Source organism: Photinus pyralis, unplaced genomic scaffold (assembly GCF_008802855.1).
Source record: "Photinus pyralis isolate 1611_PpyrPB1 unplaced genomic scaffold, Ppyr1.3 Ppyr1.4_LG8, whole genome shotgun sequence".
Taxonomy (NCBI): domain Eukaryota; kingdom Metazoa; phylum Arthropoda; class Insecta; order Coleoptera; family Lampyridae; genus Photinus; species Photinus pyralis.
The window spans coordinates 28,615,770-28,643,639 of record NW_022170819.1 but is presented as its reverse complement, the minus strand read 5'-3'; the positions used below and the strand labels follow the sequence as shown (position 1 = coordinate 28,643,639).

Genomic DNA, 27,870 nt, shown 5'->3' with positions numbered 1-27,870 from the left:
ATGAAGGGAACTTGTTTAATCTCTTCCATCTCGGACGAACATTGGTAACCATTAGGAGGTAGCAGTATGAGCAGTATAGTTATCGTGAAGTATTGTTGGTTGCCTATCAAGTAAATCTTTTTTAGGTCTAACATTTTCATTTTGGGAAATATTAGTATACGGTTTCAGCAATCGAATAAAGTTGTAACCAGATATATAATGCTCAGAAATACAATGTGTTTTATTTATGCTAATGTTTGACTTGGCCACCCTGTACATTGTGTATGTCACAGCCATCTGTTAGAAAAGGTTATGTTCACCAAACGTAAATAAAAGTAACGTCGTTTTCAAACATGGGCGGCGAATATTGTTCGGTTTCGCATTGCAATAACAAAAGTTTGAAAGTCGCCGTCGCGGATGTTAGTTTTCATAGATTCCCTCAAAATCCTTCGATCTTCAGAAAATGGAGGTTGTATTGCAACCGTTCGCCGGATTGGATCCCAAGGGATGGCGACCGAATTTGTTCCCGGCATTTTAAGGACGAAGATTTCTCCTTTAACTGTTCAACTTTTAGCGAGAGCGGCACGCGTAGCAGAAGAAGACTTCATAAAAATGGTGAGTGTTGTAAAATCCTACAGGAAACATATTTGTTGTTCCTTTTAGGGGTTTATGTAGGGGAAAGGAAGGGTGCATGCTGTTGTTACCGCTAATACTTGTTAAGTCTTTGAATTTGTATTGTTGAAGATTCTAATTTTCTTATTTGGAGATTCAGTGTACACAATCCCCTTGAATTCCAAATAGATCCAATAAGATTTGAAGAAAAATTATCTGTCTCGGAAATAATCGAAAATAAGCTGTCTGTACTGGTAGTTAAAGCTTAGTGGATAAGCACAGTCTTTTGTAAGGTGCAAAGACATGTGATTTTGTTGGAAGCATCTAAGTTGCAGATGCATTAATTAGTTTTATAATTCCATCTGATTGCTTTGCTTCGAGCTTTGCTTGCATTGCCTTCAGGCTTCAACCCAGAAATCCATCTCGATAAAGGATTTGTGTGCTACACAACAAGATCAAATTTGTGCTTTCACCTTTTGAATGACAATAATAATGAATGACGACTATTTTTTTTTATTTACAGAGTTATTTGTAAGGTAGGTATTTGAAAAAAATAATTGCATATAAATAGGTTTATTGAATACAAAGAAATTGGACGATGTTGGAGTTCATTTGCTGTATGTAATGTCCAGCGGTTTCCCCCTGATAGCTCAGTCCCTAGACCTCGTTAGGTTTTCGCTATATGAAAGCTAATGCATTCCAGCTGTGGAACTATCAAAAATTAACTTTGGCATCCATTAGGTTGTTACCCAAAATCGAGCAAAATCATTATTTGTGCTTCAATTTGGGAAAAAGATTAAACTCTATTCCTTGATGCCCAAGAAGTAATCCATATGCATTTTTGGTCCCAAAATATTTTTAATCAACAGATGTCAAAATTGGTTATTTATGCATTAATTTTCTCGGGAAAAAGACCAAATTCGATTGCTTGATTCCCAAGAAGTGATTCATGTGTATTTTTGGTGACTAAAATATTTGTACACAAAAGATATCGAAATCGTTATTTATGCATGAATTTCTTTGGGAAAAAGGAAGTGTAAGTTCCAAATAAGAAGTTTATGTAAATAAGGAATAATCCTATGGTGAAACAAAATTGTTTGTGGTGTAAATTCTTGTCATTTCTTCGTCTTGTTATGTTGAAGTACCTACCTTTGGAACTTATGTTGTACTTTTACTTCCAGCTAACCCAGGTAAAAATAGTTTCAGCATAGGAAAGAATTTTGTTCATTTCTATTTCATCGATATCTCATTAATTGTCAATAATTTGTAATCAAAATTTGGAAGGATGCTGATTTAGAAATGTACACTCCTATATGTTTTGGAGAGTTTACGTAATTCGCTTTCAGACTCCACAAAATACTCTTTTTACTTTCCTTTGTAGAATAGCAATAATTACAAAAGGTTAACCAACATTTAAATACATTATTATTAATAAACGTTCGATATGACGCACACAAATAATTTCGAGGTTAATTTAGTTCACTCGTATTTCGCAATCAAAACGCAAATAATGAGAAAAAAATACCTTTTTAATTGTTGCAATTGTAGCAGTGGCTGACCTCAGACGGATGGAACTTTTTACGCCTCGTATCTAATTCCCACAGGTCTGTTGTATTGCCAATCAAACTTCGCAGATCTACGTCGACTCAATGTACCCTTCTCGCCTCTTCTGGTAGACTCGGGGTCTGGGATATCTATACTGCCATCCCTCGATTTTCCTGGATATCTTGGTACAATTTCTCCAAAAAGACAAATTTGAAGCTGTCCCGCAAAAACAACGCAAGCTGGTCAGTAATACGGCGCTGGGTGTATAAAATAAAACGCTGGATTATTTCATCTTCCATTTATCAGTAGAAGGTGAACTACGTTTTCTTTATTACCCTGTGGCTGTTTTGACGAATATTGCCACTACACTTCTTTTCTTGTACTCACTTTTATAATTCACTTGGTCATTAGTTATAGTTTGATTGCAGACAATAATTACCACTTTAAACGAAATGATTGAATATATACTGACAAAAATCTCTATCTCATTTCGTAAAAAATGCAATATGGCCATGGCGCTCATAAGAAATAAGTAAGTAGTAATAGACTATAGCTTTGTACAGCTAGCTTGTTATGGAAATGCTGATAACAGATTCAGATTCTTCGAAAAAAGCGCCCATAGAACGTGCTAACGGGAACCATCCATTTCAGACCGTTTAAGATAGGGAAAATAAAACGACATTTGACATTTTCAGTTTTTCAGTGATGTCTCATTTATCTTATCCCAATAGTGAACCACCCTGTGCATTCCTTTTAAAAGAATTAGTATTGATTACTTTCAAAAAATGTTTTCCAATTTCTTAAAAGAACCGATCGTTATTTTTTATACAAATAAAAAAATATTAGGTACCTTACCTTAAATATAACGTCTTCTGCAATCGATGGTTTCCCTTATGGTACAAATTGAATTCTCCAAAAGATTTTGCCTCAAAAATATAGAAACAGAAACTGTATTTTCTGAAGAATTGTTGAAGTTTTCTGGATGTTCTTTCTCTGCCACCTTTACGGGTTATTCTTCGATTTATTATATAATAGTACGTCAGGGACAAGTTAGGCTGAAGGCCAGGTCTATGGGGTTCAATGTGAGGTTATGTTCAAAGTTTAAGTTAGGTTCAAGATCAGGTTTAGGTTAGGTTCAGGGTGAGGTTAGATTCTAGGTTAGGTTTCAGGTTAGGATTGTTTTGAGCTCGTGTCGGGCTAGGTTCAAGGTCATGTTAGGCAAAAGGTCGTATCTATGTGTAGTGTACTTAACCCCTAGGTTCTACGCTAACTTCACACTATAAGAACACGGAAATAAAGTCAACCCCTTACGTTCGTTGTAAACAACGCTATGACCTGAAGCACAGTAGGGAAGGAACGTAAAATAAAACACTTAAATTGTGAAGTTTGTTTTAATAATGATCGTTATTATTATGATTGTAAAAGCTCGGAAATTTAAGTCGAAATAAATTACATTGCAAAAATAAACTTTGAAAATGGTAGGTCAAAGAATAAAAATAGAAATAGGCTGGGGAAAAAAAAGAACTTACCAATAAAGTAAGTCAAGTAAGCAGGTACCAAGATTCTAAAAAAGGTTGAACAGGATGTGACACATCTTTGGTGGAAAATTACATTGCCTTATATGCAAATTTAACTAGAGATAAGATAATTATGTGGAAATTACCAATTGTAACTAATTTATCGCACATAGATTCTAAACTGAAGAGCTTTGATTAGCGTAATCCCGCTCCGGCAAGATAGGTAACTCGCCCCTAGTTTCGGGGTTTCGAGCCTACAGTTGAAAGTCGAAGAAGATCACGGAATTAGGTGTGGAATGGGTACAGTTTTTACCACCCCCGTGACTGCTTCATTCACGAGGAAAATGTTAGTTACAAACAACAAGTCAGTACATACATCAAACGAATCGGTAATTTCCGCATAATAAAACAAAAATTACATTTCTTGTGCTGATGAAGCCTCTTACGAAAGTAGGCGAAACATTGACCACAATCCTATCCCGGAAGCATAAACGGGGTTGGACATTTGTTTATTTGTAGGTTTAAAATAATCTGGCTTCTTAAATTTTTTTGAATGGCAAAGTTGTACAAAAATGTTGCGGAGTTTCCCCAAGGGATAACGCGTTTGCTATTTATGAATACCTATGTATCCCGGAACTCGCTAGCATATTAATAACTTTTTGAATCTCAATAGTTAGCTAGGAACGTCACCTTCCTTAAGCACCCAGCTGAGAAGTACGGGCCTTGACATCCAAGTGTTTAATCGCCACTACTGCACCAACTACTGTGGGCGGATCTTCGAACAACAAAAAACTTTAAATGTCGTCAAAACCCAAGACTGCACCACGGTTCCAAAGTTGGAGAGAAGCTCCGAGGCTCGCCTTAGGGGGAAACAACTTTGATTTTTGGTGTACACCCCTTTGAATTAATTTGAATTAACGTGAATTAATTTGAATTAACGTGAATTAATTTAAATTATCGTGAATTAATTTGAATTAACGTGAATTAAATTGAATTAACGTGAATTAATTTGATTTTGAATTTTTTTTGTACACCAAAAATGGTACTTGTTTCCCCCTAAGGCTTGCCCCTACACAGGGAATGTAATATACTAGGTTGCTCATACAGACGTACTTCATGGACCAGCCGATCCAGCCAAAAATAAAAGGACAAATCTTACTTTGTTAATTAAATTTAAAAAAAAACTCACAATATTGTACACGAAATTTGCTCTTTTTTGCATTTACATTGCACATTTTACTTACAGCTATTCCATCTGTTGGTGTAAAGTACGTTCAGATAAATAAAGAAACCCCACCACAAGCAACTGCTATGGACATAGATGTAACGAATAACGGTAGGTAACCCTTTTACATACAATGCCCTATAAGTGTTTCTTCTTTAAGTCGATGCTTCAAGTGCAACCCCGTTTGTACCCCAGCCAGTGGTGGTGGGTAAATTCAGCGACGCGCAAAAGATGTTAACTGGTAACCAACAAAGAGTCGTGATACAAGCAGATACAATTTGCCTAATCGAAACGCCAAATGAGGAACATAGAAACGATGGTAAGTGTGACCAAGTTACACCAGAAAAATTGTGCTAGTGTATCATTTGTAGTGAACGTAAAATCTCTGCTATCAGAACTGGACGCGCTAAAAAAAAATTTCAAAACAGAACAAGAGAGAAGCACCAATTTATTCAACGCTAACATCAATTTGTCCAAACAGTTAGGTCAGGAAAGACAGAAAAATATCGGATTAGAAAAACAACTTCAAAAAACTATGAACAGTAAAGGATTGGTTCTCGCCCAGCACGAGCTTCAATTGAAAATAAAAGATTTGCTCAAGGGCACCTTGTCTTCTCAACAGCTGGATAAAATTTTGAATATTAACAAAAAGGTAAAATGGGCTAAAGAAGACATCACGAAAGCGTTTACTTTAAGGTATCTCAGTAAGAGGGCGTACCTATTCATGCAACAGCAGAACTACCCTTTGCCAAACTTGCGCACTTTGCAAAGGTACGCTTCGATTAACTTAAAACGTGGATTGATCGAAGATGTGCTGACATTCATGAAGATATCCAGTGAAAAACTGTCATCACGCGATAAGACCACGGTGCTCTCATATGGTAAAATGAAGGTCAGTTGTGTGCACGAATACGAAAAATCGAACCATCAATTACTGGGCCCATACAAGTTTGTCCAAATCATCATGGCCAAGGGGCTATGCGCGAACTGGAAGCAGCCCGTGTATATGGAATTCGACCGCGAGATCACCAAAGAGATTTTGTGCGAAGTTATAACGGCGCTGGACAAAATTTCATTTAACGTTGTTGCAATTGTCGACGACTGGGACGGCACTATGTTGACTCCGTTGGCCATTTCGAAGACAAGTTTTACTTTTGCACATCCCTGTACGCAGCTGCCTATATTTTATTTTCCAGACGCCGTGCATCTGCTAAAGCTTCTTAGAGTCTGGTTATTGGAGACGGGTAAGTATTCGTTTAGACAACGACTTTGTACTTACGTTTTTGCATAATCGAGTATTATTGACATTTCATGGTTATACTTACTGCCCTAGACCTGCATTTTTATTGTTTAAAGTTGTAAGTTTGTATATAATCATAAATTGTGCATGTTGGGCAAGTTGTCTCAACTCCACTTAGCCTGCCAATCATGAAGTATTTTCAATGTACTCTAATGTAACGACCTTTAGATTGAATTCTTCTTTGTACCTTGGAGTATTAGTCCAAAGTACCGCCTGGGGTTTTCATTTGATTTCAAGAAATATGATAGTTACATAACTTGGTCGAATGGCTGGACTTATCCTGCACTTGACCAAATATCTAGCGCTCATGAAATCACGAGCAAATAAAATTGAAACAGATGGCGCTTTAGTGCAAGACGAGTTTTTAAGGCTCTAATAGCATGCAATTTACATGTCTGAACATGTTCTTTGTGTTTCCTGCCAATGTTAATTAATAGCAGTAAAAAGTATCTTACACGGATTTAGAACGGCGATCTAGCATATCTTGTTTTCATTATATCATGTTACATTACCTACTTCGAAAAATTTACACTTGAGTATTTGTTGCTGTTTAACTGCAAGTATTACGAAACCTTTTGGAGATTATTGCTCTTACTTTGTTATTACGAAGGATATACCATCCGAGACATTATACTTTTGTCACTCCGAAAATTCATTCTTACTAGCTCAACTACGTTTCAGATCCTTTATATTAATCTGTTTACCAATATTTAGCTACCTGTGCTTTGTAAATTAGTTTTTGAAGTTACGAGGCCTAGTCCGAAACCGATATCTACAATTTTGATTTTGTTTAGTTAACGCAAATTGAATTATTGTCTCTTATTAAGTAATTACGGTTTTAGTATTCGAATTACTGAAATATTTATGTGGCGCACTATTCACTATCCCTCTTGTTTTTTTTTTGTTTGTGTTTTTATCCGTTACAGATAAGGCAAAAAAGCGCCCTTCCGAGCGCAAAAGGCCGTTACGACCAGTTTTAAAGGTAATATTGTTATTTTCAAGGACTCCGTGATATAATAGTTGATTACATACTGGGTATCGATACAATCGAATTGTAATTACTACATTTATTTGAATAGTCATTTAACAGTTATAGTTCTGTTGTTTTTTGCGGAAGCCTGTTTTGATATCGATAATTTACAGACTACGAGTTGATCCTTTTTTTGCTAAAAATTTTAGTTAAAGTTAAACGTTGACACGTTGTATGAGAACCCCATTACTCACCTCGGCCCTACTTTGCCTGAGCTTACCGTGTGCTCATCTAAAGGCGATTTGCTGAAAGTGAACGTAACAACGTTCTAGAAAATTCGCTACAATAGTGAACCTGGGGGATCGGCAATTCCATCTCAAGAAGCATGGGGAGGGCGGTAAAGTGGCAAGTTTAACAATTCGTAGCGAACGAAGGTGGAGAGATACAGAGGTACTTAACATTACGTGCGATTAGTGCTCTCCTAGGTCAAGACTGATCGCGCGGTACAGACGTTAGAACTTTTTGAGTAAATATGCGCTTTTCGGTAGTTTTCCCTCGAACACGCTGGATACCGAGAGCTAACCTTCCTGTTCTCCCCCGCCTTGTTGAGGTAAAGATTTCGTATGGGAAATGAGGAGGGGGGGGGGGGGTTTATCGAGTTGCAATTTTTGCGTGAGGTTGTGTATAATTTTCTTGAAATTATTGAGAACTTTAGGGGAGTCGAAAATTTTTTTTTGAAAGTTTCTATTTCGATAGTGTATCGAATATTCAAGAAATTCCGATAGACATCGAGGTGCCATGAATGATTAGTTATCGATGATAAAGAACGAAGGCAGACGTGATGCAATCTTTCCGAGAAATATGACGTGTTTTGTTCTAGTTAGAGCGTTCATATAAGACCGCATTTTGCTACGTAACGAAATTGTGATTCATTTAGTTCCAATTCCAACGCCGAAGCAATAAATACACCGCCACCAATCTGCCAACCTATAATTGTAAATAAGTTCATATATAACAGCCTTTTGAAAAAAAAAAATTAATAATTTTCCTACTCAATAAAGTTGAAACGGATTCAGCAAGTTGTTTCTCATGAAATTTATACGTATTAACCTATTAGTACAGTCAAATTGCATCCAAATTCGTCAAATATCCAAGAAAATTGCGAAGTCTTTGTAACTTTGTGTACTTATACATAAATATATTCTGTTTAAGAATTCGACGAGTCCCTAGCGTTACATAGTGTGCTCAGCCCAAAATGAAGGTTTAAAAACCTTCGCGCCGCTCGCCCACCTGTCGTAACGGCTAGTTCACACAGTAAAGTTTTCCCGGATCGGATTTTTACTGTATACGCAGAACCAATAGGATGATCTCGTGGAAGTCTTCAAGTATGAACTTGCTCCGTATCCACTTTCAGTGTTTAAAGGCACCGGCGAAATAAGGAAGACAAAAAATTCTGCTGTTTATGACGTGTTCTGATCAAAACATATCAAAGTTGTTATTTTTGCACCGGGATCGTTGGGAAAAAGACCAAGGACAATGGCCAAGACATGAATCTTAATGCCTTTTTTGGCAGCCATACGTATTTCCATCCAAGTTTTCAAAATAGTTATTTATGCACCAAGATCGTTTGGAAAAACACTAACAGCATTATCTCAATGCCCAAGACATGAATTGATGCATTTTTGTTGACTATATGTATCTTTCAAGATAAAAATAAATGGTCGTTAAAAAAGTGATGGTAATCCTGAGGATCCTTCGATATTTTGTTGTATCGGTTTGTTTTTAATGAAAGTATGACGCAATAGAAATGTTTAACAATAGAGAAACATGCGTGTAGTCTTGTTCTCTTGCCTTTAACATCAAAAAATATAAAGATAAAGTCAGATAAAGGCAAGACTAAAAAGAAAATTTTTGCAGTAGTGATACCACATATTGTATGTTTCAGAAGCAAAAATTACCATTTTTCAAACTCTTGCAAAACAAAATGCAATTAGCTATAGTGAGAACCTTCAATGACCAAAATTACAACCCTATTATAAGTAAGAGAAGCTGGTGAACGCATTTTTCTGATGGTATACGGCGAGAAGAAAATTTGAAATCTTCCGTTAATTCATATAGGTTTTACCAATTTAAAAAATTGCTGCAAAAGCAAAAATCAGGGCCGAATTATTACCACTAACTTGAGTGGCCGCCGCTCAGCATTACTCACGAGTATTCTACCAAATTCAGATATGGCTTCGTAGTACCAAAAATACCGAACAGTGGGGATGGAAGAAAATCAACGGCTCATTGTAGCCTATTAGAACACTCTTGACGCGAGAACCGCAATCCGTACAAGTGTACTACAACTTATTTTGTGCAACAGTACGGTTGCATACATGGAGCAAATTTTCAAACATCTTTACGACCCCGTCACCCACTGATCTCGAAAGAGTCGCGCGGGAAAGTAATAGTTTAGTTTGTTTGTACACACCAATTTATTTCAATGAGACCTTTCATTAGAATACCATGAAAGGTAGAACGTGTGTGTTTACCCCCCCCCCCTCCGTTTACAAAAGTTTTACTTGGCACCACTAAAGGCATGCGTATACAAAATCTCAAACCAATTGGTTTTCGTATGTAAAAGTTATGCACATTGTACTATCAAAAACAGCATCTCAGGAAAGAATGAATGGGGGGGGGGGGGCTGAAAACAGCGAAATATGATGGCCGCCTGGCACACCTTCAAGATATAGGCTACCTATTCCAGGACTCTAGTACCATTTCCCTAAACGTAGTTCAAACCGGTAAAAGTGGGTCCGGACGGACGGACGGACAAAACGCATACTATAGCACATTTTTTGTTAATTCTTAAAAAATGCGCTACAAATGTCACAAAGTATCTTTTTTGATAGGATTTAACTGCCACTTCCTGTTAAAAAAGTGAAAATTCAGTTCACCCTACGTTCTTTGAGCATGACCACTCCAGCACACCTCTTGTGGTTAGGGACTCTTCGGTTCCTTGAAATATGTGTATTTTCAAACGTCTATACCAAGTTTCAACTACTTCGCAATTTTCTTGTCTATTTTGGACAATTTTCCTGTACTATATAAAAGTACCACAAAATCCAAAACTAAATCTGGCAACTAGGTTTTGTACATTAACATGAGATTGTCATTTTATATTAAATGAACATAACCTAACATGGCTTACTACCGGACCAATAACTATAATTACAATAATCTTATAGAGAAAACTCGGTAGCCTTGATCAACTCCACAGTTACAAAGAATCATATTACATAACTTCTACCAGCTGGGACCCTGGGTACCAACAGAAAAATTTACCATGAAAACTCCTTATCTAGGTCGTAATTTGGGCTTGATTAAACACAAAACTAACCATTGATGGAACAAATTTATTTTAATTTCATCAATAACGCTGTAATAAAGAGAGGCACACATGGCTTGTAAATAATGTACCATGCACAAGCGATCTATTGAACAAATTTAAATTAAGTTTTAATTACCGTAGGCTAAATAATCCTTAACACTCATAACTTGCGTTTTCTATAACTAAACACAAACACGACGACACAAGTGTTCTGGCAAATTGTTTATACATTCACAATACTATCAAAAATAGTTTCCTAAAGTTTCATGACTAATACAAATTCATTCTTATTTTCAACCCACTTTGAAATGTAGGGTAGTACAACGCGGCCATTAGAGGCTGCCAGAAGTGGTTTTTGTGAGTAAACAAATATTGCATATTCAGTGAAAACATTTTCATGACTAATGAAATAACTCAAAAAATATCGCTGGCTCTTGGTCTACTATGTCTACTTCTTAATAAATATCACTGTAGATTAATTGCTAATCAAAATTTTGAAAGAGTATTGTCCAACATTATTTTTGTCTAAAAGATGGCTACAGACTGCATGTACCTACTTGCGATTCGTGATGCGCGATGCGTGATTCTGCCAGTTCGTTGTAGTTTGTAGTAATTCGCTAACAGAGCGTACAGATCATGCGTTGGTTCACAATTCGTATGCGTGATGCCTGATTTATCCATGTTCGTTGTAGTGCATGAAAATGTGTGAGTACGGGGCTACGGGCAAAGTCTACATACAGTGATATTCATGTAGATTGTAGAAGTAGACATAGGGATTTCCTATAGCAATTTCCTATGTCTACTTTTACATGATACAAAGGCCCGTATGAATAAAAGTAAGCAAATGCTTATAGTGCAGCGGAGAGCCGGCGCTAACTCGCTTATTTGAGGTAGTTTTTTTTTTCGGAGTAGAAAGAATTGGGACCCACACCATTTTGTTCAGAAATGTTTGAACCTTCAGAATCTCGCTTTACGACATTTTCCCATGGTCCTGACAAAAGTTATAGGCCGCTAAAGTTGAACTTTACTCATTTTCGCGCGCGCGACTAGACCACCGAAAGTATTTATTTTCTCAGCAACTAAACGATATACATCAATCATTCCTTTTGTAAAATGAAAGTACATTTATAGCAGAATCTAAAGCATTCATATTTACCTACCTTGTTATGCACAGTTTTTAGAAAAATGACCGTCAACTTCCAAAATTCTTGTAGCAGATGAAAAGTGCGCACTTTGAACTCTCATAACTTTTTATTTCACGATATCGATTTCCAATATTTATAGCTCATTCGATGCTCCAAAGCATTGTGACTATTTTATTTTCTATAACATTACCGTGAATTTTTCATAATAAAAAAGTTACGGTCATTTAAGTAAAAACCTACCGACCTCGCCGAGTCGGTAATCGCGAGTGAGACGGAGACGGAAGGATAGTCAGCAGCGTTCGCTAAACAAGGAGCGATGCTTAAGAGATTTTACTTTACTAAGAAATTTCTCTCCGAATACCAAAACTAGCTATTTAGGCCGTTTAGTTTACAAATGCATTCCGCCGAGATGCATTGTAAAATCTCAAACAATTCATTAACTCCATGTATCTCAGTTCTTTGGTGAAATATATAGGTACAAATAGGTACCTTTCCCTGTAAATTTTGGAGGTTACTCCACATTAGGTATCTCTTGTGCTGTGCTGTATATTGCAAGATCAGCAGTAACAACGGTATGATTTTGTCCCAAAGATTCAGGCTTGTTTTTTTGATTTCACTAGACGATGGTTAGGATGGTATTGTAGCTCGCTGGTGGAGAATTCAAAAACGGCATAGGTATATTATATTGAATGGTAGATACCGGAACTTACTTAGGAGGATTATCAGCAGATACTTAGGCTGTTAAAGTCAGTTATCTGGTCGTTATCTAGTGATAGGTAAACGAGGAATTTGGATTTCTTCTGTCGATGTATCTCGCTTTTGAAAAAGGACTGTGCGTTGAATTTTTTTCGTCTGTTTCCACAGAATATGGCCTACTTATTCTTATTCTGTGACTGTTTCCTCATTGATGTCGAAGTTGCTCGCTGTGATAAAATTATCATTTTTTATTTGACAAATTTTTGTGAAATGTAGGTAGACACCCTTTTAGCAGAACATGTAATATTGACGTTTACTGTACTTGTTATGCCACTGTCGGAGAACATTTTCTGACCCGAAAGACCAATTTGCAAATGAGTGTAACTTTTGTTTGAAAAATGACCTTAAAAAAACTGTTCAATAATTTTGTTCCGTAAGTATGTACCTAGACAACAAACTTCGTGGAATTTTGTCAATTTTCGTTGTCCGGCCAAGAATTGCAGTGGAATTATTTTTTTCGAATTTTCAAAAACTAATTTCAGATTCAAAAACCACCAGATACCAAATTTCGTTGAAATCAACATTTTTTCGCACCCCTATTGAGGGGTGTGCCCTTTTGCGGTAGGAATTTAAAAAATTATTTGCAAAACCGGAAAGGGCATACAGCAAAACCTATTCAAAGACTTACCACCAGTCTCTGTAACTGTTGCTGAGAAAAAAAGAAACTTTACCACTTTTTTGAGGGTGGCTCCTAAACGAATACATGGTTTTTTTTTTTGTGTTTGGATCCATCGTTCCTCGAAATGGGGGTTGAAATATATTGTGTGATCAAAACTCTCTAAACCTTCCCCATATAGTTTTTATTCGTTGAAGTTTTTAAAAATAAAAGCGACTATAGCTTCGGCGTACTGCCATCATCAGGCGATGTGAAATTTAACAGGAAAACGGTAAGTTACAAACGTTGGAGACGAATAAGACGAACATGTTGTTTTTTAATTATTAACTGGCCGAAGCCAAGTGAAAAAACCTGAAGGGTGGTTAAACCGGAAAGGTTGTCCTAAGTTTCAAAACGAATTATTATCAAGCCTTGTTAAGACAACCAACCGGAGGGTTGAATTATTACATTAAAAGTTGAAAGTTGAATTTAACACATTTCAAAAGAACCGGGGGGAAAAAATAAACTTATAAAAGTTTTGAAACTATTGAGATGACTACATATTTAAATTATTTAAGTTAAGTTTAAATTCGAGATACATCGACAGAAGAAATCCAAATTCCTCGTTTACCTATCACTAGATAACGACCAGATAACTGACTTTAACAACCTAAGTACATGCTGATAATCCTAAGTAAGTTCCGGTATCTACCATTCAATATATGTATGCCGTTTTTGAATTCTCCACCAACGAGCTACAATACCATCCTAACCATCGTCTAGTGAAATCAAAAAACAAGCCTGAATCTTTGGGACAAAATCATACCGTTGTCACTGCTGATCTTGCAATATACAGCACAGCACAAGAGATACCTAATGTGGAGTAACCCCCAAAATTTACAGGGAAAGGTACCTATTTGTACCTATATATTTCACAAAAGAACTGAGATACATGGAGTTAATGAATTGTTTGAGATTTTACAATGCAACTCGGCGGAATGCATTTGTAAACTAAACGGCCTAAATAGCTAGTTTTGGTATTCGGAGAGAAATTTCTTAGTAAATTACGCATCGCTCCTTGTTTAGCGAACGCTGCTGACTATCCTTCCCTCTCCGTCTCACTCGCGATTACCGACTCGGCGAGATCGGTAGGTTTTTACTTAAATGACCGTAACTTTTTTATTATGAAAAATTCACGGTAATGTTATAGAAAATAAAATAATCACAATGCTTTGGAGCATCGAATGAGCTATAAATATTGGAAATCGATATCGTGAAATAAAAAGTTATGAGAGTTCAAAGTGCGCACTTTTCATCTGCTACACGAATTTTGGAAGTTGACGGTCATTTTTCTAAAAACTGTCCATAACAAGGTAGGTAAATTGAATGCTTTAGATTCTGCTATAAATGTACTTTCATTTTACAAAAGGAATGATTGATGTATATCGCTTAGTTGCTGAGAAAATAAATACTTTCGGTGGTCTAGTCGCGCGCGCGAAAATGAGTAAATTTCAACTTTAGCGGCCTATAACTTTTGTCAGGACCACGGGAAAATGTCGTAAAGCGAGATTCTGAAGGTTCAAACATTTCTGAACAAAATGATGTGGGCCCCAATTCTTTCTACTCCGAAAAAATTTTTTGAACGATTTCGCGGCTCTCCGCTGCACTATTATACTTGCAAAATTCAAAGTAAATACTCGTAAGTGCTCCTTCACACTGGGCGACTTAACAGCGCTGCTAAGCAGATGGACAGGACGCAGTGCAGCGCTGCTAAACAAACCAGTATAAAGGGGCACTTACGAGTATTTACTTTGAATTTTGCAAGTATAAGCATTTGCTTATTTTTATTCATACGAGCCAAAGTCTCCTGAAAGACGACTAATTTTATACAACCAAAGTAACTAAGTACCTACAACAAATGTGGATCTGGCTGTCATATTAATTAATTTGAATATTATCGCTTTGACTTCCCTATTCTAATTTCGGTTTGTGTGCGATGTATTCAACTAAAGAAAAAGTTGATATTTCCAATTGGTATAGTGCCGATAACAGTTAAAGGAGCTTAAGAGATTTATTTTCTGAGAAGGTAAAGCAACAATATTCAAAATAATAATTAATATGACAGCCAAATCTTTATTTGTTTCAAGAAGTTATTTCGGTTGCATAAAATTAGGCGTCCTGCAGAAGACTTTTTGTCGTTTGAAAGTAGACATAGGAAATCCCTATGTCTACTTCTACATGAATATCACTGTATAGTATTTCAGCGAATAAACGAACTAACTATGAACACAGCCCAAACTTTGGCCAATTGACGGTTGGCGTTAATGCGCAGCCTTTATTATCCGTTAATTTACCGCTCTGAGGACCAAATTACTGTGCATCATGCTGCTTACGAATTGATTCCCTGAACTACCCGCGAATCGTGCGCTTCACCAATCGCGAATTCATGCATAGCCTGTAGCCGGCGTAAAGCAAACCCAATGAGTTTATACTTTATACTCTTTGAGTTGCAGTAAATCGTAGTTCCTCTTATTACATATCTTAGTCAGTATTTTCTACATCTAAAACGATATCATGTTTCGCCGAATCTAATCTTTTTATCAGTCAGCTCTTCTCGTAGTAACAAAACACACTTCAAAACGTGTACAATATTAAAAAACAAATGAAAATATCAATTTCAAGGTAATGCACTTGACTTTATTGTTCCAAATTGAGAGGAAAAACTGCTTCCACTCTAATCGGATTCTTTTTTCTGGTAAACGATGTTGTCTTCACGGGTTTACCTAAACATTCTCTCTCTTTAGAAAATTACCGACAAAATAAAATTTGGGACTTGAAAATCAAATTTGATTTCTGAAAATGTCCATTAAACGAAACCCAAAGTCGCAGAGGCACATAACCTGCTATTCATTTGTTCTTTGGTGGTGTGTGTGTGTGTGTGTGTGCATCTCTGGAATTAAGTATGTGGAAGGCTTACAATCGCCTTAACTTCTGGATTCACCAATGATAGAATCACGGCCTCACAATTCGTAGGATGGGGATAATGGGGATAGTTTTATAGCAGAAGCATTTTTCCTAACCCCAAAATTTACTTGTGTTACCATATGCTTCACTGCACTTTTCCCATTTACTTTTCGTGGTTTCTTAATGGTAAAAATAAAAACTCTGAGATAAAGACAGTGTAATGCTCCAGGTCGGCCATGTTTTTTTTTCCATTTTATAATTGAGCTGATTGGTTTAACTGTATTAGAAGATTTTGCTATGGTCACGATTGTGTCCAGCAAGATAAATTCATCACCTGGGTTTTCAGGTTAATTTTTACCCATTAGGTGTACCTATTTGGCGAAAACATGGCGGATCTCCCAACTATCAATAGAAAATAACACCACAGTATGACCACACTGTCTCTATAGACTACAGAGCATTGAACTGTATACTCTGAAACTGGGCTCATTGTTAAATCGCGTGCTGCCTAACGTAGGCTGTGGTAGGTATCCTCACGCCATGTGAGAGAAACACGATACCTACCTACCTACCTGTACCCATCTCTCTCGTCATGGCACACTTGCAACATTAGTTTACGGGCGATGCCATTTCAGTTACAAGTATTTAGTTCAATGCTTTAGAGTCACTGTAACAGACCAACTGCGTTCAATTGTGCTGAAGTGGAAAACAAATGATAAAAGTACAGATAACTAGTTTTGCCTCAAGTGTTTTGTCGTTATTATTGTAATAGGAGATTATTCTAATCAGTTACATAACCGTAAACATAAATACCTACTACGTGTCCCATATTGACGATGTTTGCTTGTTATCCTTGAAACTTAATTTCAAAGTTCTGCAGTTGCAAAGAACTGAAATGTAGGCAATGCATAGGAAGATAATGAGAAAAGAATTTGTGGTACAGAGGAGAAAAATTCGGCATGATATTTTTAAGAGTTCTCGTTGGTGAGGTCCTAAACCTACAGATGAACGGACGGAACACGCATCTACATTACATATTACGTCCTTAAAGTTACTTTAATTTGCAAAAAGAGTGTTGGCTCTGGTTTCTCAAATGACATTTAAGACGTAAACATCACACATAGAGCATTAACGTCTGGTATTCGAACTAGGATGGACTGGGGTAAGCGGAGCAAGGGGCAATGCGCGCTAACAAAGGAGCACGAACAGTATCATACTGTTGGAAAGCAAAAACACAAGGGATTGGGCTGTCGGAAACCTACCACTGTGGAGTGAAGGATTAGAGCACGTCGGACAGAGATCGCACACAGCGCTGTCCAAAGACGTCACTCAATTTTAAGGAATTGCTTTTAACCAGACGTTACGGTTAGCGATCCGAAAAAAACTGCTTTGTTTATCACTATGAGTTTGTCAGCTTATTTAATCCCGTTTTTTAATTGAAAAGTGGTTCCTCGATTTGAAACTGTTCCTTCGCGTATATTTTACCCACCCCTAAATGAAAAGGCCGTGGTACGAATCAGATTGCTAAAAAATTTATTCTTCGTTTATTCGCACACATAAAATTGCAGGTTTTGTTTAAATGTTTTTCCCCGACGTACTCGAAATTTAGTTCTTGCTACCTAATATGTTTTTACCCCAAGTTAAGCTGCTAATTCTTTACTACAATTAGGATAGATTTCACTTCATAAATGCACGTTCTGGCTCTTGAAATTGCACCATGAATCTTCACACATACACGAAGATATTTCTCATAACGCAGAAAAAAATGTCGACCACGAATAAATTTTTTTACACGTCGATATTTATACTTCGTTGCTCCGCAATTTGGTACGGACTTACACTTCACTAAGAATTCAATTTCAACATAACTCGCGATCGCTCGCGAAAATTGGCTTAGAATGCCCGCTCTTCCACTTCTCTCGATATTTGAGTCTCGCCCGTTAGAAGTTCTGAAACGACACCTATTTTCTGAACGCAAAGACCGCGACTAGCAGCGTACCTTTTAAACCGCGCTCGATTTCGCCAATACAGTTCTTGTTATTACTTGGTATCGCCCGACATACTTTTGTTAATGTTCGCTATAAAGCGGTATATGTGTACATTTTCCTATGTGTAACAAAATCAAAACCAAACGGCATGCGGTCACGTGTTACACAGGTTGCTCTCAATCCATGTCGGATTTAGGATTTGGTCTAGGGAGGGGCCCATACAATTTTTAAAGTGAATATATTAAAAAAAAACATTTATTATACGTTTAAAAATAGAACATTTTTGGCATAATACATAATATATTGAACAAATAACTAAATCTTTATAAACTAAGAAAAGATCAAACCAGAAAAAGGCTAAATGGCAAAGTTGCGAGTTTTCTTTTTATCGGCGCAAATTTGTCCAATATAGGTATTTTTATACGATTAGGGCATTGTGCGCAGGTACACCATCTTGCTGAAACCAACAGTTTCCAACATTTGTTTTCTTTTGTGTGCCGTACATCATTTTATTCGTAGGAAAAAATGCTACTCAATATAGTATCTGCTTTTTTATGGGGCATATAAAAAAATAAAGTTGATAATGATTTCTCCGAAATGAAACGTCTCAATGTCTCTTGTAAAACTCAATAAGTGACAATGAGAAAGTGTTTTTTTTTGTATCTGCTCAAATAACATCAGACGCCCCCTGCGCCCCCCCTTTAAATCCGCGCCTGCTCTCAATCTGCATAAAAAACTGTAATTTGTGAGAATTTTTAAGTCTAATAACATCACCTTCAGAGTGAATATATATTTTTCTTTATTACTTTGCATCGATTGAGAGCAGGATAGGAATTCTAATTTCTTTTTTTTTTTCATAAGTTTGCACATTGTGCAGAATCTTAGTTACATGAAGAATTGCTCCACATTTTTTTTTACTTTATCAAATGCAAATGCAGCGTTAACTTTAACATCTCAGCACATAGGCTTCAAGAAAGCAGCTATTTACCGTTTGTTTCTGACAATTTTGTACTCGATCATGCAAAAAATACTGTAAGCAAGACCTGGTGGCATGCTCTCTTATAGGTATTGGGCAAAACTTGTCCTTTACCTAGTTACACTTCACTTACCATCCTTACAACTAAATATATCTACTATTTTGCAGGTTTCCTGCTGCCGAGAGGCGAACTTGTTGGTAAAATTCCTCTTGAAAATTTACTGGTAACGAACGACTTGTCGAAGTGGACAAAAGATTATTTGCGTGTAAAGAGCGACTCTGAACAGTTAAGCTTACATTTCGCCACGCAATTATTCTCACTTACGACCGCAAAGGTGCTAAGGCGTTACGAAACTGAAGAATCGACTGCGCTGGCCAATCTGATTGAAATTGTCGTCGCTTGGTACGACATAATGAATTCCAATCTCGGCACGCAATCGACGGCCTATACTCAATCGAATGAACAGTTGAGGAAATTGGAGGAAATGTATAAGATGATTCGTTCGATGCGATGCATCGGTAAACCAAATCTGCTGTCATTTCAAAGACTGATATTAATATCTATAAAGTCGCTTCAATTGTTCTACCAGACGATGAAAACCAATTATAACATTGGATTTATTCTAACTTCAAAATTGAATCGACTTTCGTTGGAAAGGCTGTTTGATGAGATAAGGAGCTGGGAAGGGGTAAATGCGTACGATCCTTCTCCGATGCATGTGATGTACAGATTAAAGATAGTGATGCTAGGTAAGTTTTCAATCGGTAAGCTCTTGATCATTCTTTCCCCACTCAGAAAGCATAGGGAAGCTTTGATCTTTACTGTGATTGGGCACAACAGGAGTCAGTATATCGCCAAATTTTTTAAATTTTGTAAGCTGGTAGTTTCTGTTGGCAACTAGACTGTCAAACTCGTTTGAATTACAGTAAAACCACTGTAACCTTAGAAAAAGTATGCTTTGTGCAGCTAATAGAAGGCATGGGAAGGGATTGTACACTCCCAGTAAGAAGTAGTTCGTTTTTAGGCTCAGTGCGCTATTGATTATTGCTCAGTCTAATGTTAAGTTAAACGACTATTGTAGAATTGAGTAATGTGTTATTAACTAGTAATAAATAATCGATAACTTTCTTAATTATATTGACATTAATACCGTGAGTAATGTGCAAATACTACTTCTGTTCTGGTTGTAGTTTTCTGTTCCGAATGTACATTACAGCCGAACCTGGTAAGAAACCCGATCAAGTGCGGACGAATCCGAACATGCATGCGCAAATTTTCTAAGGTTACGATGGTTTTACTGTATGTATTTCTGTTCGCAGTGCTGATCATTTTAGACCGGGGGATAATGACAGATTTTCGGACGTGATTTCTTACAGTATGCCTCTTGGAGTATATTCAGGTGTGGATATTCTAACGTTAGTAACACAACTATGAATGAATCACTCCGTGTTCTTCATTACTTAATTAATTAATTAACTTTTATATATGAAGATCACGGAGTGATTCATTCATAGTTGTGTTATTAACGTTAGAATATCCACACCTGAATATACTCCAAGAGGCATACTGTAAGAAATCACGTCCGAAAATCTGTCATTATCCCCCGGTCTATTTCTACTTTACAATAATTTGGTGCCATTTTATATTTTTCCTGTGTGTGCTTATCTTCGAACACAGCGCCATCTACTACCTTCTTATAATGAATGCAGTATAATAGGTTAGGTTAGTTACCAATTTTCAAAAACTGCGCATCTAATTTGCGGAGTATTGTAATTATTTTGTAAATAAATGACTATTGACGTAGCAGTTGGTAGTCATTGTCACTTGGCTTCCAGGTCATAAACAATTTGGGACGCCGCTTTGTACCCAGATGACACTTAATAATATTGAGATTCATATTGTTCACGCTGTTATTATTCAAGTTAAGCGCAGCAGCAAAGCAATGTTGTTGAATAATACATTTATTTGGAAAATAAAATTACAACGAAACGTACAAAAGAAAAGATGATTTTCATCATTTTGTGACAGACTGCAGAATTGCCAACTACTCACTTATAATATAACTAACTTAAGGCGGTAAACATAACTAGGTACTTTAACACCCTCCCTCAATTCTGCAATTCTACAAAAAAATAATCAAGTGATAACTCCTAAACTACATCTAAAATATTGAAATTTAGGTAACGGTAAAGCTTTAGTCAAAATATCGGCACACTGTTGCTCAGTAGGAATGTACAGTATTTTTATTACTCCATTATGAACATATTCTCGTATGAAATGATGTTTCACGTCTATATGTTTTGACCTTTTAGTCTCAAGAGTATTAGCAATTTTGATACACAATTGATTGTCCTCGTATACGATAATTGGCTTAATTTGAAATTTAAAAATGTCATCCAAAAGTTGTTTGAGAAATAAACATTCTGCGATACAATTAGACAATGCTACATATTCAGCTTCTGAGCTCGACAGTGCAACAACTGCCGGCTTTATAGTTCTCCAAAACACAATATTACTATTTAATTTTAAAAAATAGCCACTAATGCTCTTTCGATCATTTGTACTTTGTGCAAAATCAGAGTCTACATATGCTGTTACACTAATTTCAGAGTTATTGCTTTTAGTATATTTTAAAATATAATTTTGAGTACCTTTTAAATAGTTTAACACGCCTTTTAAATGTTTCCAATGCATTAAATCATAAGAATTCTGAAACTGGCTGAAATAAGTAACTGCAAAACAAAGATCAGGCCTTGTTCCAAGCATAACATACATTAAACAGCCCACTAATTCTTTATATGGAACGTTAGGCAAATCATTATCAGTTCTAATTAAATTTAATTTTGGTTGCACAGGTAATGACCTAATTTTGCAATCATTCATGTCAAAGTTATATAAAATTTTCTTGATTAAAGATTTTTGTGAAATATATAAAGTATCATCAATCCATTCAATTTCTAATCCTAAAAATACAATTTTATTACTGTTTGTTAAATCTTTCATATGGAACTCTAAGGTAAGTTTACGTTTTACATTTTCTAATTCATATTGGTCATTAGCAATTAAAAGTAAATCATCAACCCAAACTAAAAGATACAGATTCGATTTGATATATACACAAGGATCTACTAACGATCGCACAAAATTTTGGTTAATCAAAAAATTATGTAATCGATCGTACCAACACTTAGGGCTTTGCCTTAACCCATATAATGCCCTATTCAACTTACAAACATGACCAGATTTCACATTATATAAACCTTTAGGTGGATACATATAAACAGGACGTTTTAGCTCGCCATTCAAAAAGGCGCACTTCACATCCATTTGATGTACTACATACCCTTTCTCTACAGATATTGCTAATAGTGTTCGGACTGATGTCATCTTAGCTACGGGAGTATAGATTGTTTCTTCATATGTGTCTTCTTGCTGAAATCCTTTAGCTACGAGCCTTGCTTTCTTAGTTACTCCTCCTTCTACTGTTTTTCGAGTAAAAACCCATCTTGATTCAATGATATTTTCCTCGACTGGTGTCCTTACGCTACTCCAGGTTTTGTTTCTTTCAAGGTTCGAAATTTCTTCTTTAATAGCCATTGACCATCCCTCATCTTGCACGGCTTCTTCAAAGGATTGAGGAATTTCATTCGGTAGATGTCCAGCAGCTAAAGCAGTCATGAATCCCATATCATAATCGTGCATTCTCGTAGGAATTCTTCGCTCTCTCGTGCTTCTTCTCGTAATTCTTGCTTCATCGGTAGGTACTTGATGCTTCATTCTACTCATCTTCACTCTCAGCGCTCTGTATCTCATCCACTTTCTCCTCGGCATCCTCTTCAATTACGGCAATTGGTATTCCGACAGAACCATTTTTCTTTTCTTTGTCAAAAATTATGCTTCGTGCGGTTATTACCTTCTTGTTAACTGGATTCCACAAACGATACCCATTTGAAACATATCCAATCATTACCATTTGATTACTTCTCACGTCAAGCTTACTTCTCAGGGTCGCAGGGACATGTGCGTAAGCCTTTGCACCAAAAACTCTAATATTTTCCAGGGATACTTCTCGATTATACCATAAATCAGCTGGTGTTGAACCTGGCTTAATGGCTGATGTCGGTAACCTATTCAAAATGTAAGTTGCACATCTCACAGCCTCACCCCAAAAACTCTTCTCCATTCCAGCGTCAAAAATCATTGATCGTGCCATATTAAGGACCGTACGATTAAATCTTTCGCTAACGCCATTTTGTTCCGGATTCCTAGGGACCGTATATTGGATCTGAATACCTTTTTCTTTACAGAATTTCTTAAATTGTTGGGAACAATACTCGCCACGATTATCACAACGAAGGTTAGATATTTGGGTTTCGAATTTAGAGGTAACGAGAGCAACATATTCCCTAAAAAGATCATAAACTTCATCTTTCCGCTTCATCAAATAAATTTGACTGAAGTGTGTGTAATGGTCTGTAAATGTCACATAATAATTCATTCCGTCATGTGTAGCGGGAACAATTGGACCGGCAACATCGGATGACACAGTTTCAAGGACCCTCCTTGCTTTCTTCTCTTCACTAATGCTTTTAAATGATGACCTTGTTTGTTTAGCTTTAATACACACCTCGCACAGACTTTTAGCGTTGAGTGAAGGATCTAGGTAGAGAGGCAATGCTTATGTTAAAAGCATAGTGAACGTGGGGTTTGAGATATAGGCGGCCAAGAGTGATCTCAGATCCCGATGGCAACAACCAAGTCGGCGATCCAGATCCGGATTGCATTATTTTATTTTCATATTTTCGCTACCACAATATTAACCTTACAATTACATTATCGCTTTATTAAATTTGCGCACAGCAGCGTTGAGCAAAGCGAGGGCAACAGGCGAAATATACGGTTACGGTAGGTCCGTATCAGAGGCTGCATGTGGCCCTTGTAAAATTAATTTGTGATCGATGATCGAATCAGTATGTTTACGGTGACCGAAACATATTATTTAAAAGTATTATAATGCACATTTTATACCTAGGTATATTCTATATAAAACAAGCGGCCGCATCAAAAGCAAGCCTTTAATCATGATAGCAGAATAGCTAGATAAAGTTACCAGCAGATTCGCCAATTAAACAAGTTGTCTTTGACCTTCCCGGTTATGATAAAGGAAACACATAAAATAAATGATAATATACATAGTCACAGGTACCTATCATTATAAAATTCAGTAGGTACTGTCTTTTTTTCAAATTGTCACGTTAATTGCGAGAGAGTACCTATACCTAGTAGCGTTATCGGTTTAAAATAAGTCGGTAGTGCCCTAAAATTGTAGGATGAGTGTTGCAAATCATATTTGCGTTTATGCAAATTGCTACATCAGCAATAAACATAGTGATGGGATAAGTTTCTTTAAATTTCTAAACAATACCTACTTTACACGCACAATCGCAAAATACATAAACATAAATGATATGAGATACTTTTCTTTGTGATTAGGTAGGTATACTTTTTTGAATTTCGTCCGTACGTACCTGCTGCTTTTAGAACTGCTCTTAATTAGGTATCTGATCCAATAATTATGATAAGGGACTGATATTTTGCAGGTATACAATTGCATGAAAATAGAATGACTCATTTTGTTTACGTGTGTTACAACGGTTTTCGATAGTTGCAATTGGAGTTACGCTAAAGACTGATTTCGTTGGAGAGGGCGGCTGGGCGAAAATACTTAATACTTGTAAATTGTAAAGAAGGAAAGCGCCGTCGAAATTGTCGGTGGCGTTAGCTGTCGGTGTTGCAAAACGTGGACTCGGAGGGGCAGAGGCGCGATGTGCAATAGAGAAGGGACTACCTTAGTAAAAGATCGGAAAGGATGACCGGTTTTCATATAGGCATTACCACTCTACCTAGATCCTTCACTCAACGCTTTTAGATGGATACACAGATGAATGACCCATTCTACGATGTTTAATGTCTGCACTTAAATAAGCTGCATTTGCACTGCAATTAGGAAGTTTAACGGATATTACATACAGATTACGGGAAATGTAACCTTGCAAAATTAATTTCCCTTTACTATTACTTACTTTTACAGTCCCTTTTTCAAATGTTACCTTTAGACCTTCCTTTTCTATTCGTTTTACAGAGAGTAAGTTATATGGCAATTCGTCACACTGTAATACTTCTTTAATTTCGATTCGCTGTCCCTCGTCACTTTCAACATTTAAAGTTCCAATTTTGTTCGCGAATATTGTATGACCTTGCTTGGCAACATTAATTTCACACTTAACTTGCTTTTGTTCTGTTAGATACTGTCGAGTAGCTTTATTTATCAAATGATTTGTAGCACCTGAGTCTATAATGAAATCAATTTGTTTAAAATGTTCACAAACATAACCTGAAATGTTTAGTAGCTCATTTGTGTCCCGTTCACAATTTGTGTCGCGTTCACTTTCACATTGCCCACCAGTGATCTCTTCCACCATAAATGAAACATGTTCGTCCTCACATTTTTCTTGAGGTTCTTTCTTGTTATTGGCTATATTTGCATAACGGCACTGTTTCCTCATATGGCCATACTTCCCACAATTGTGGCATTTAAAGGGGAAACTTCCTGCTTGTTGTGGGTTCGTGTTATAATTTGGTTTATCCCAATTTGTAGGATTTCTTCCACGACCTCGGAATCCTCCTTGACCTCGACGACTAGTTGTAGCAAACGTTGCCGACTCACCTTGGTCTGTCATCTGTGTCTGCCTTACTTCTTCTTGCAGCAACTTGCTTTTAACTAAATCAAAAGTTATTCCGTCTGGCTTTTCCGTGAAAATTACATCTATTGTTGTAGTGACACTTTGGTACGAATCCGGCATTGCTGATAGAAGTTGAGAAATCAGTTCTGTTTCCTGCAACGATGCACCACTACTTTTTAAATCTGATACCGTATTTTGAAATTCATTAATAAAGTTAGTTAACGATCCACTTCTAAATCTCATATTCCGCAATTTCTTTTGTAATTCCACCTGAACAGACAAACCCTTTTTAGTGTATGTCTTGTTAAGCGTGTCGAACATTGCTTTTGCCGTTTTCTTTTCCTTGACAATCTCAAGTACATTATCGGACAACCACTGGACGATTATGTTCCGTGCCTTCACATCTTTCTTTTTAAATGTTTGTTCCTCGGTTTGTGCATTAGATTCCGTTTCAATCGTTTCCAGCAATCCATTTTGTTCCAGGAGCAACTTCAATCGAAATTCCCAATTCGCAAATCCTGTACCGTCGAAGGGTTTTAAGTTGACCGCTAGCAACTTATTTGTTACGGACTCCATATTGTCTTCTCGAAATTTTTCACCGAAACCGAAACCTTACACACACACACAGTATTCTTACATTTAACACACACAGGCACTCTCTGGGCCCATAACCTATTCAAGTTAAGCGCAGCAGCAAAGCAATGTTGTTGAATAATACATTTATTTGGAAAATAAAATTACAACGAAACGTACAAAAGAAAAGATGATTTTCATCATTTTGTGACAGACTGCAGAATTGCCAACTACGCACTTATAATATAACTAACTTAAGGCGGTAAACATAACTAGGTACTTCAACAGTTATCGCCATTATTTCCAGGCATATTTTCGTTCATGTTCGCTATGAAGCAGTACATGTGTAAATTTTCCTAGGTTTGAAAACGAATGTAACATTTTTTTATAATAGAATAATCATTTGTGGTATTGTTACATACGAGATCTTTTTTCAGGCAGATCGCCAGGTCTTGTTCGGATGAGCTTAAATCGTTTACAGAACGACACTACTGAAGAGTATCTTTCTAGTAGCGTGCTTCAGCAAACGAGCGTGACCTCGCAAGAAGAATCATTCGATGAAATTGATGATTTAGAACTTCCGTTAACACCTTGCACTGCTAATCAAGGCGTGTTAGACGACGAAGATGAATTAATGGACACAACCAGGTTATCAGAGCAATCCGACAAAACTAATGAACCACCATGTAACAAAGAGCAACCCCGATGTAATGGTGTATTACCTGAATCAAGTGAGGAAACTCCTGCTAATAATCCATCAATTACCAAATCTGCCACGCGTGGAACAGAAGAGGACGAAGTAATGCAGATATCTAACTGGTTGGCAGAGTGTGATAATACAAAAACAAGTAATGGAATTCAGTTACCGGAAACGCAAGACCCTCCCCCCATGTCTACTAAGCAGAATTCGTCTACCACTGATAAATTGGAAAACGAATTGGCGCCCTCTACTGAACCCCAACAGGGAAGCGCCAAAATCACAGCACAAGAGAAGATACGATCACCAACCCCATCCACTAACAATCACTTGATACTCGCACACCAAAGTGAAGAAAATCGATTAATTCATCTGTCTGGTTGGCTGGCAGGTAAATTTAAAATGCAGTATCCCGATTTGGGGACAAGTGCCAATGGAGGCTGGGACCACGATTTTGTGGAGTGCACGAACAACGAACGGTGCGGGGGCTTAGCGGAGCCATCCCTCAAATTAATAAAGAACATTAGAATTATAGAACATTTATTTAGCAAATTAAATAAGCACGGGTTTCCCAATAAGAAAAATGTTGCGAAAATTCTCTTGTTTCATTGTCAAGATAAGGTTGATTTACCCGATGAGGTCATTGAGGAGTATGTTAAGCGGAGGCTAGATTTAGAAAATTAAGTATGGTGTATAAAATAAAAACTGAATTTTTTACATACGTATTTTTATTGTAGTTAGTTAGTCACTTTAACAATAAATTGTGTTTAGTTGAGAAGCGTCTAATAATCTACTGCCTTTACACCTTTTTTGGGGTTCCTATATATCGCTATACCTATTTGAGTCTATTCTATTTACAGGGGAGCCTTTTCTAAGACCCCTTTTAGCCTACGTTGCTTCACCCGTCCTGG

The 27,870-nt window shown here is 36.8% G+C and overlaps 1 protein-coding gene across 2 annotated transcripts; it reads left to right on the top strand.

Annotated features, from left to right (window-relative positions):
* Positions 1–283: 283 nt before the first annotated feature.
* LOC116178056 lies at positions 284–27,661 on the top strand. Of its 2 annotated transcripts, none has more exons than XM_031497336.1 (6): positions 284–594; positions 4,900–4,989; positions 5,039–5,197; positions 5,250–6,122; positions 19,114–19,695; positions 26,700–27,661. In XM_031497336.1, exons 1-6 carry the CDS (start codon positions 333–335, stop codon positions 27,641–27,643), a joined length of 2,910 nt encoding a protein of 969 aa, XP_031353196.1. In that variant the 5' UTR covers positions 284–332; the 3' UTR covers positions 27,644–27,661. The 2 variants fall into 2 exon arrangements, with proteins under 2 accessions (XP_031353196.1, XP_031353198.1); XM_031497338.1 differs by lacking the exon at positions 284–594 and adding an exon at positions 706–2,448.
* Positions 27,662–27,870: the final 209 nt, after the last annotated feature.

What these genes read in the sequence shown, in the direction of transcription:
- LOC116178056 (XM_031497336.1), top strand. Translation starts at nt 333, where the DNA reads ATGGGCGGCGAATATTGTTCGGTTTCGCATTGCAATAACAAAAGTTTG. An exon ending in TGAGGAACATAGAAACGATG is followed by an intron (nt 5,198 to 5,249) that starts GTAAGTGTGACC and finishes TATCATTTGTAG; the next exon opens with TGAACGTAAAATCTCTGCTA. An exon ending in ATTAAAGATAGTGATGCTAG is followed by an intron (nt 19,696 to 26,699) that starts GTAAGTTTTCAA and finishes ATCTTTTTTCAG; the next exon opens with GCAGATCGCCAGGTCTTGTT.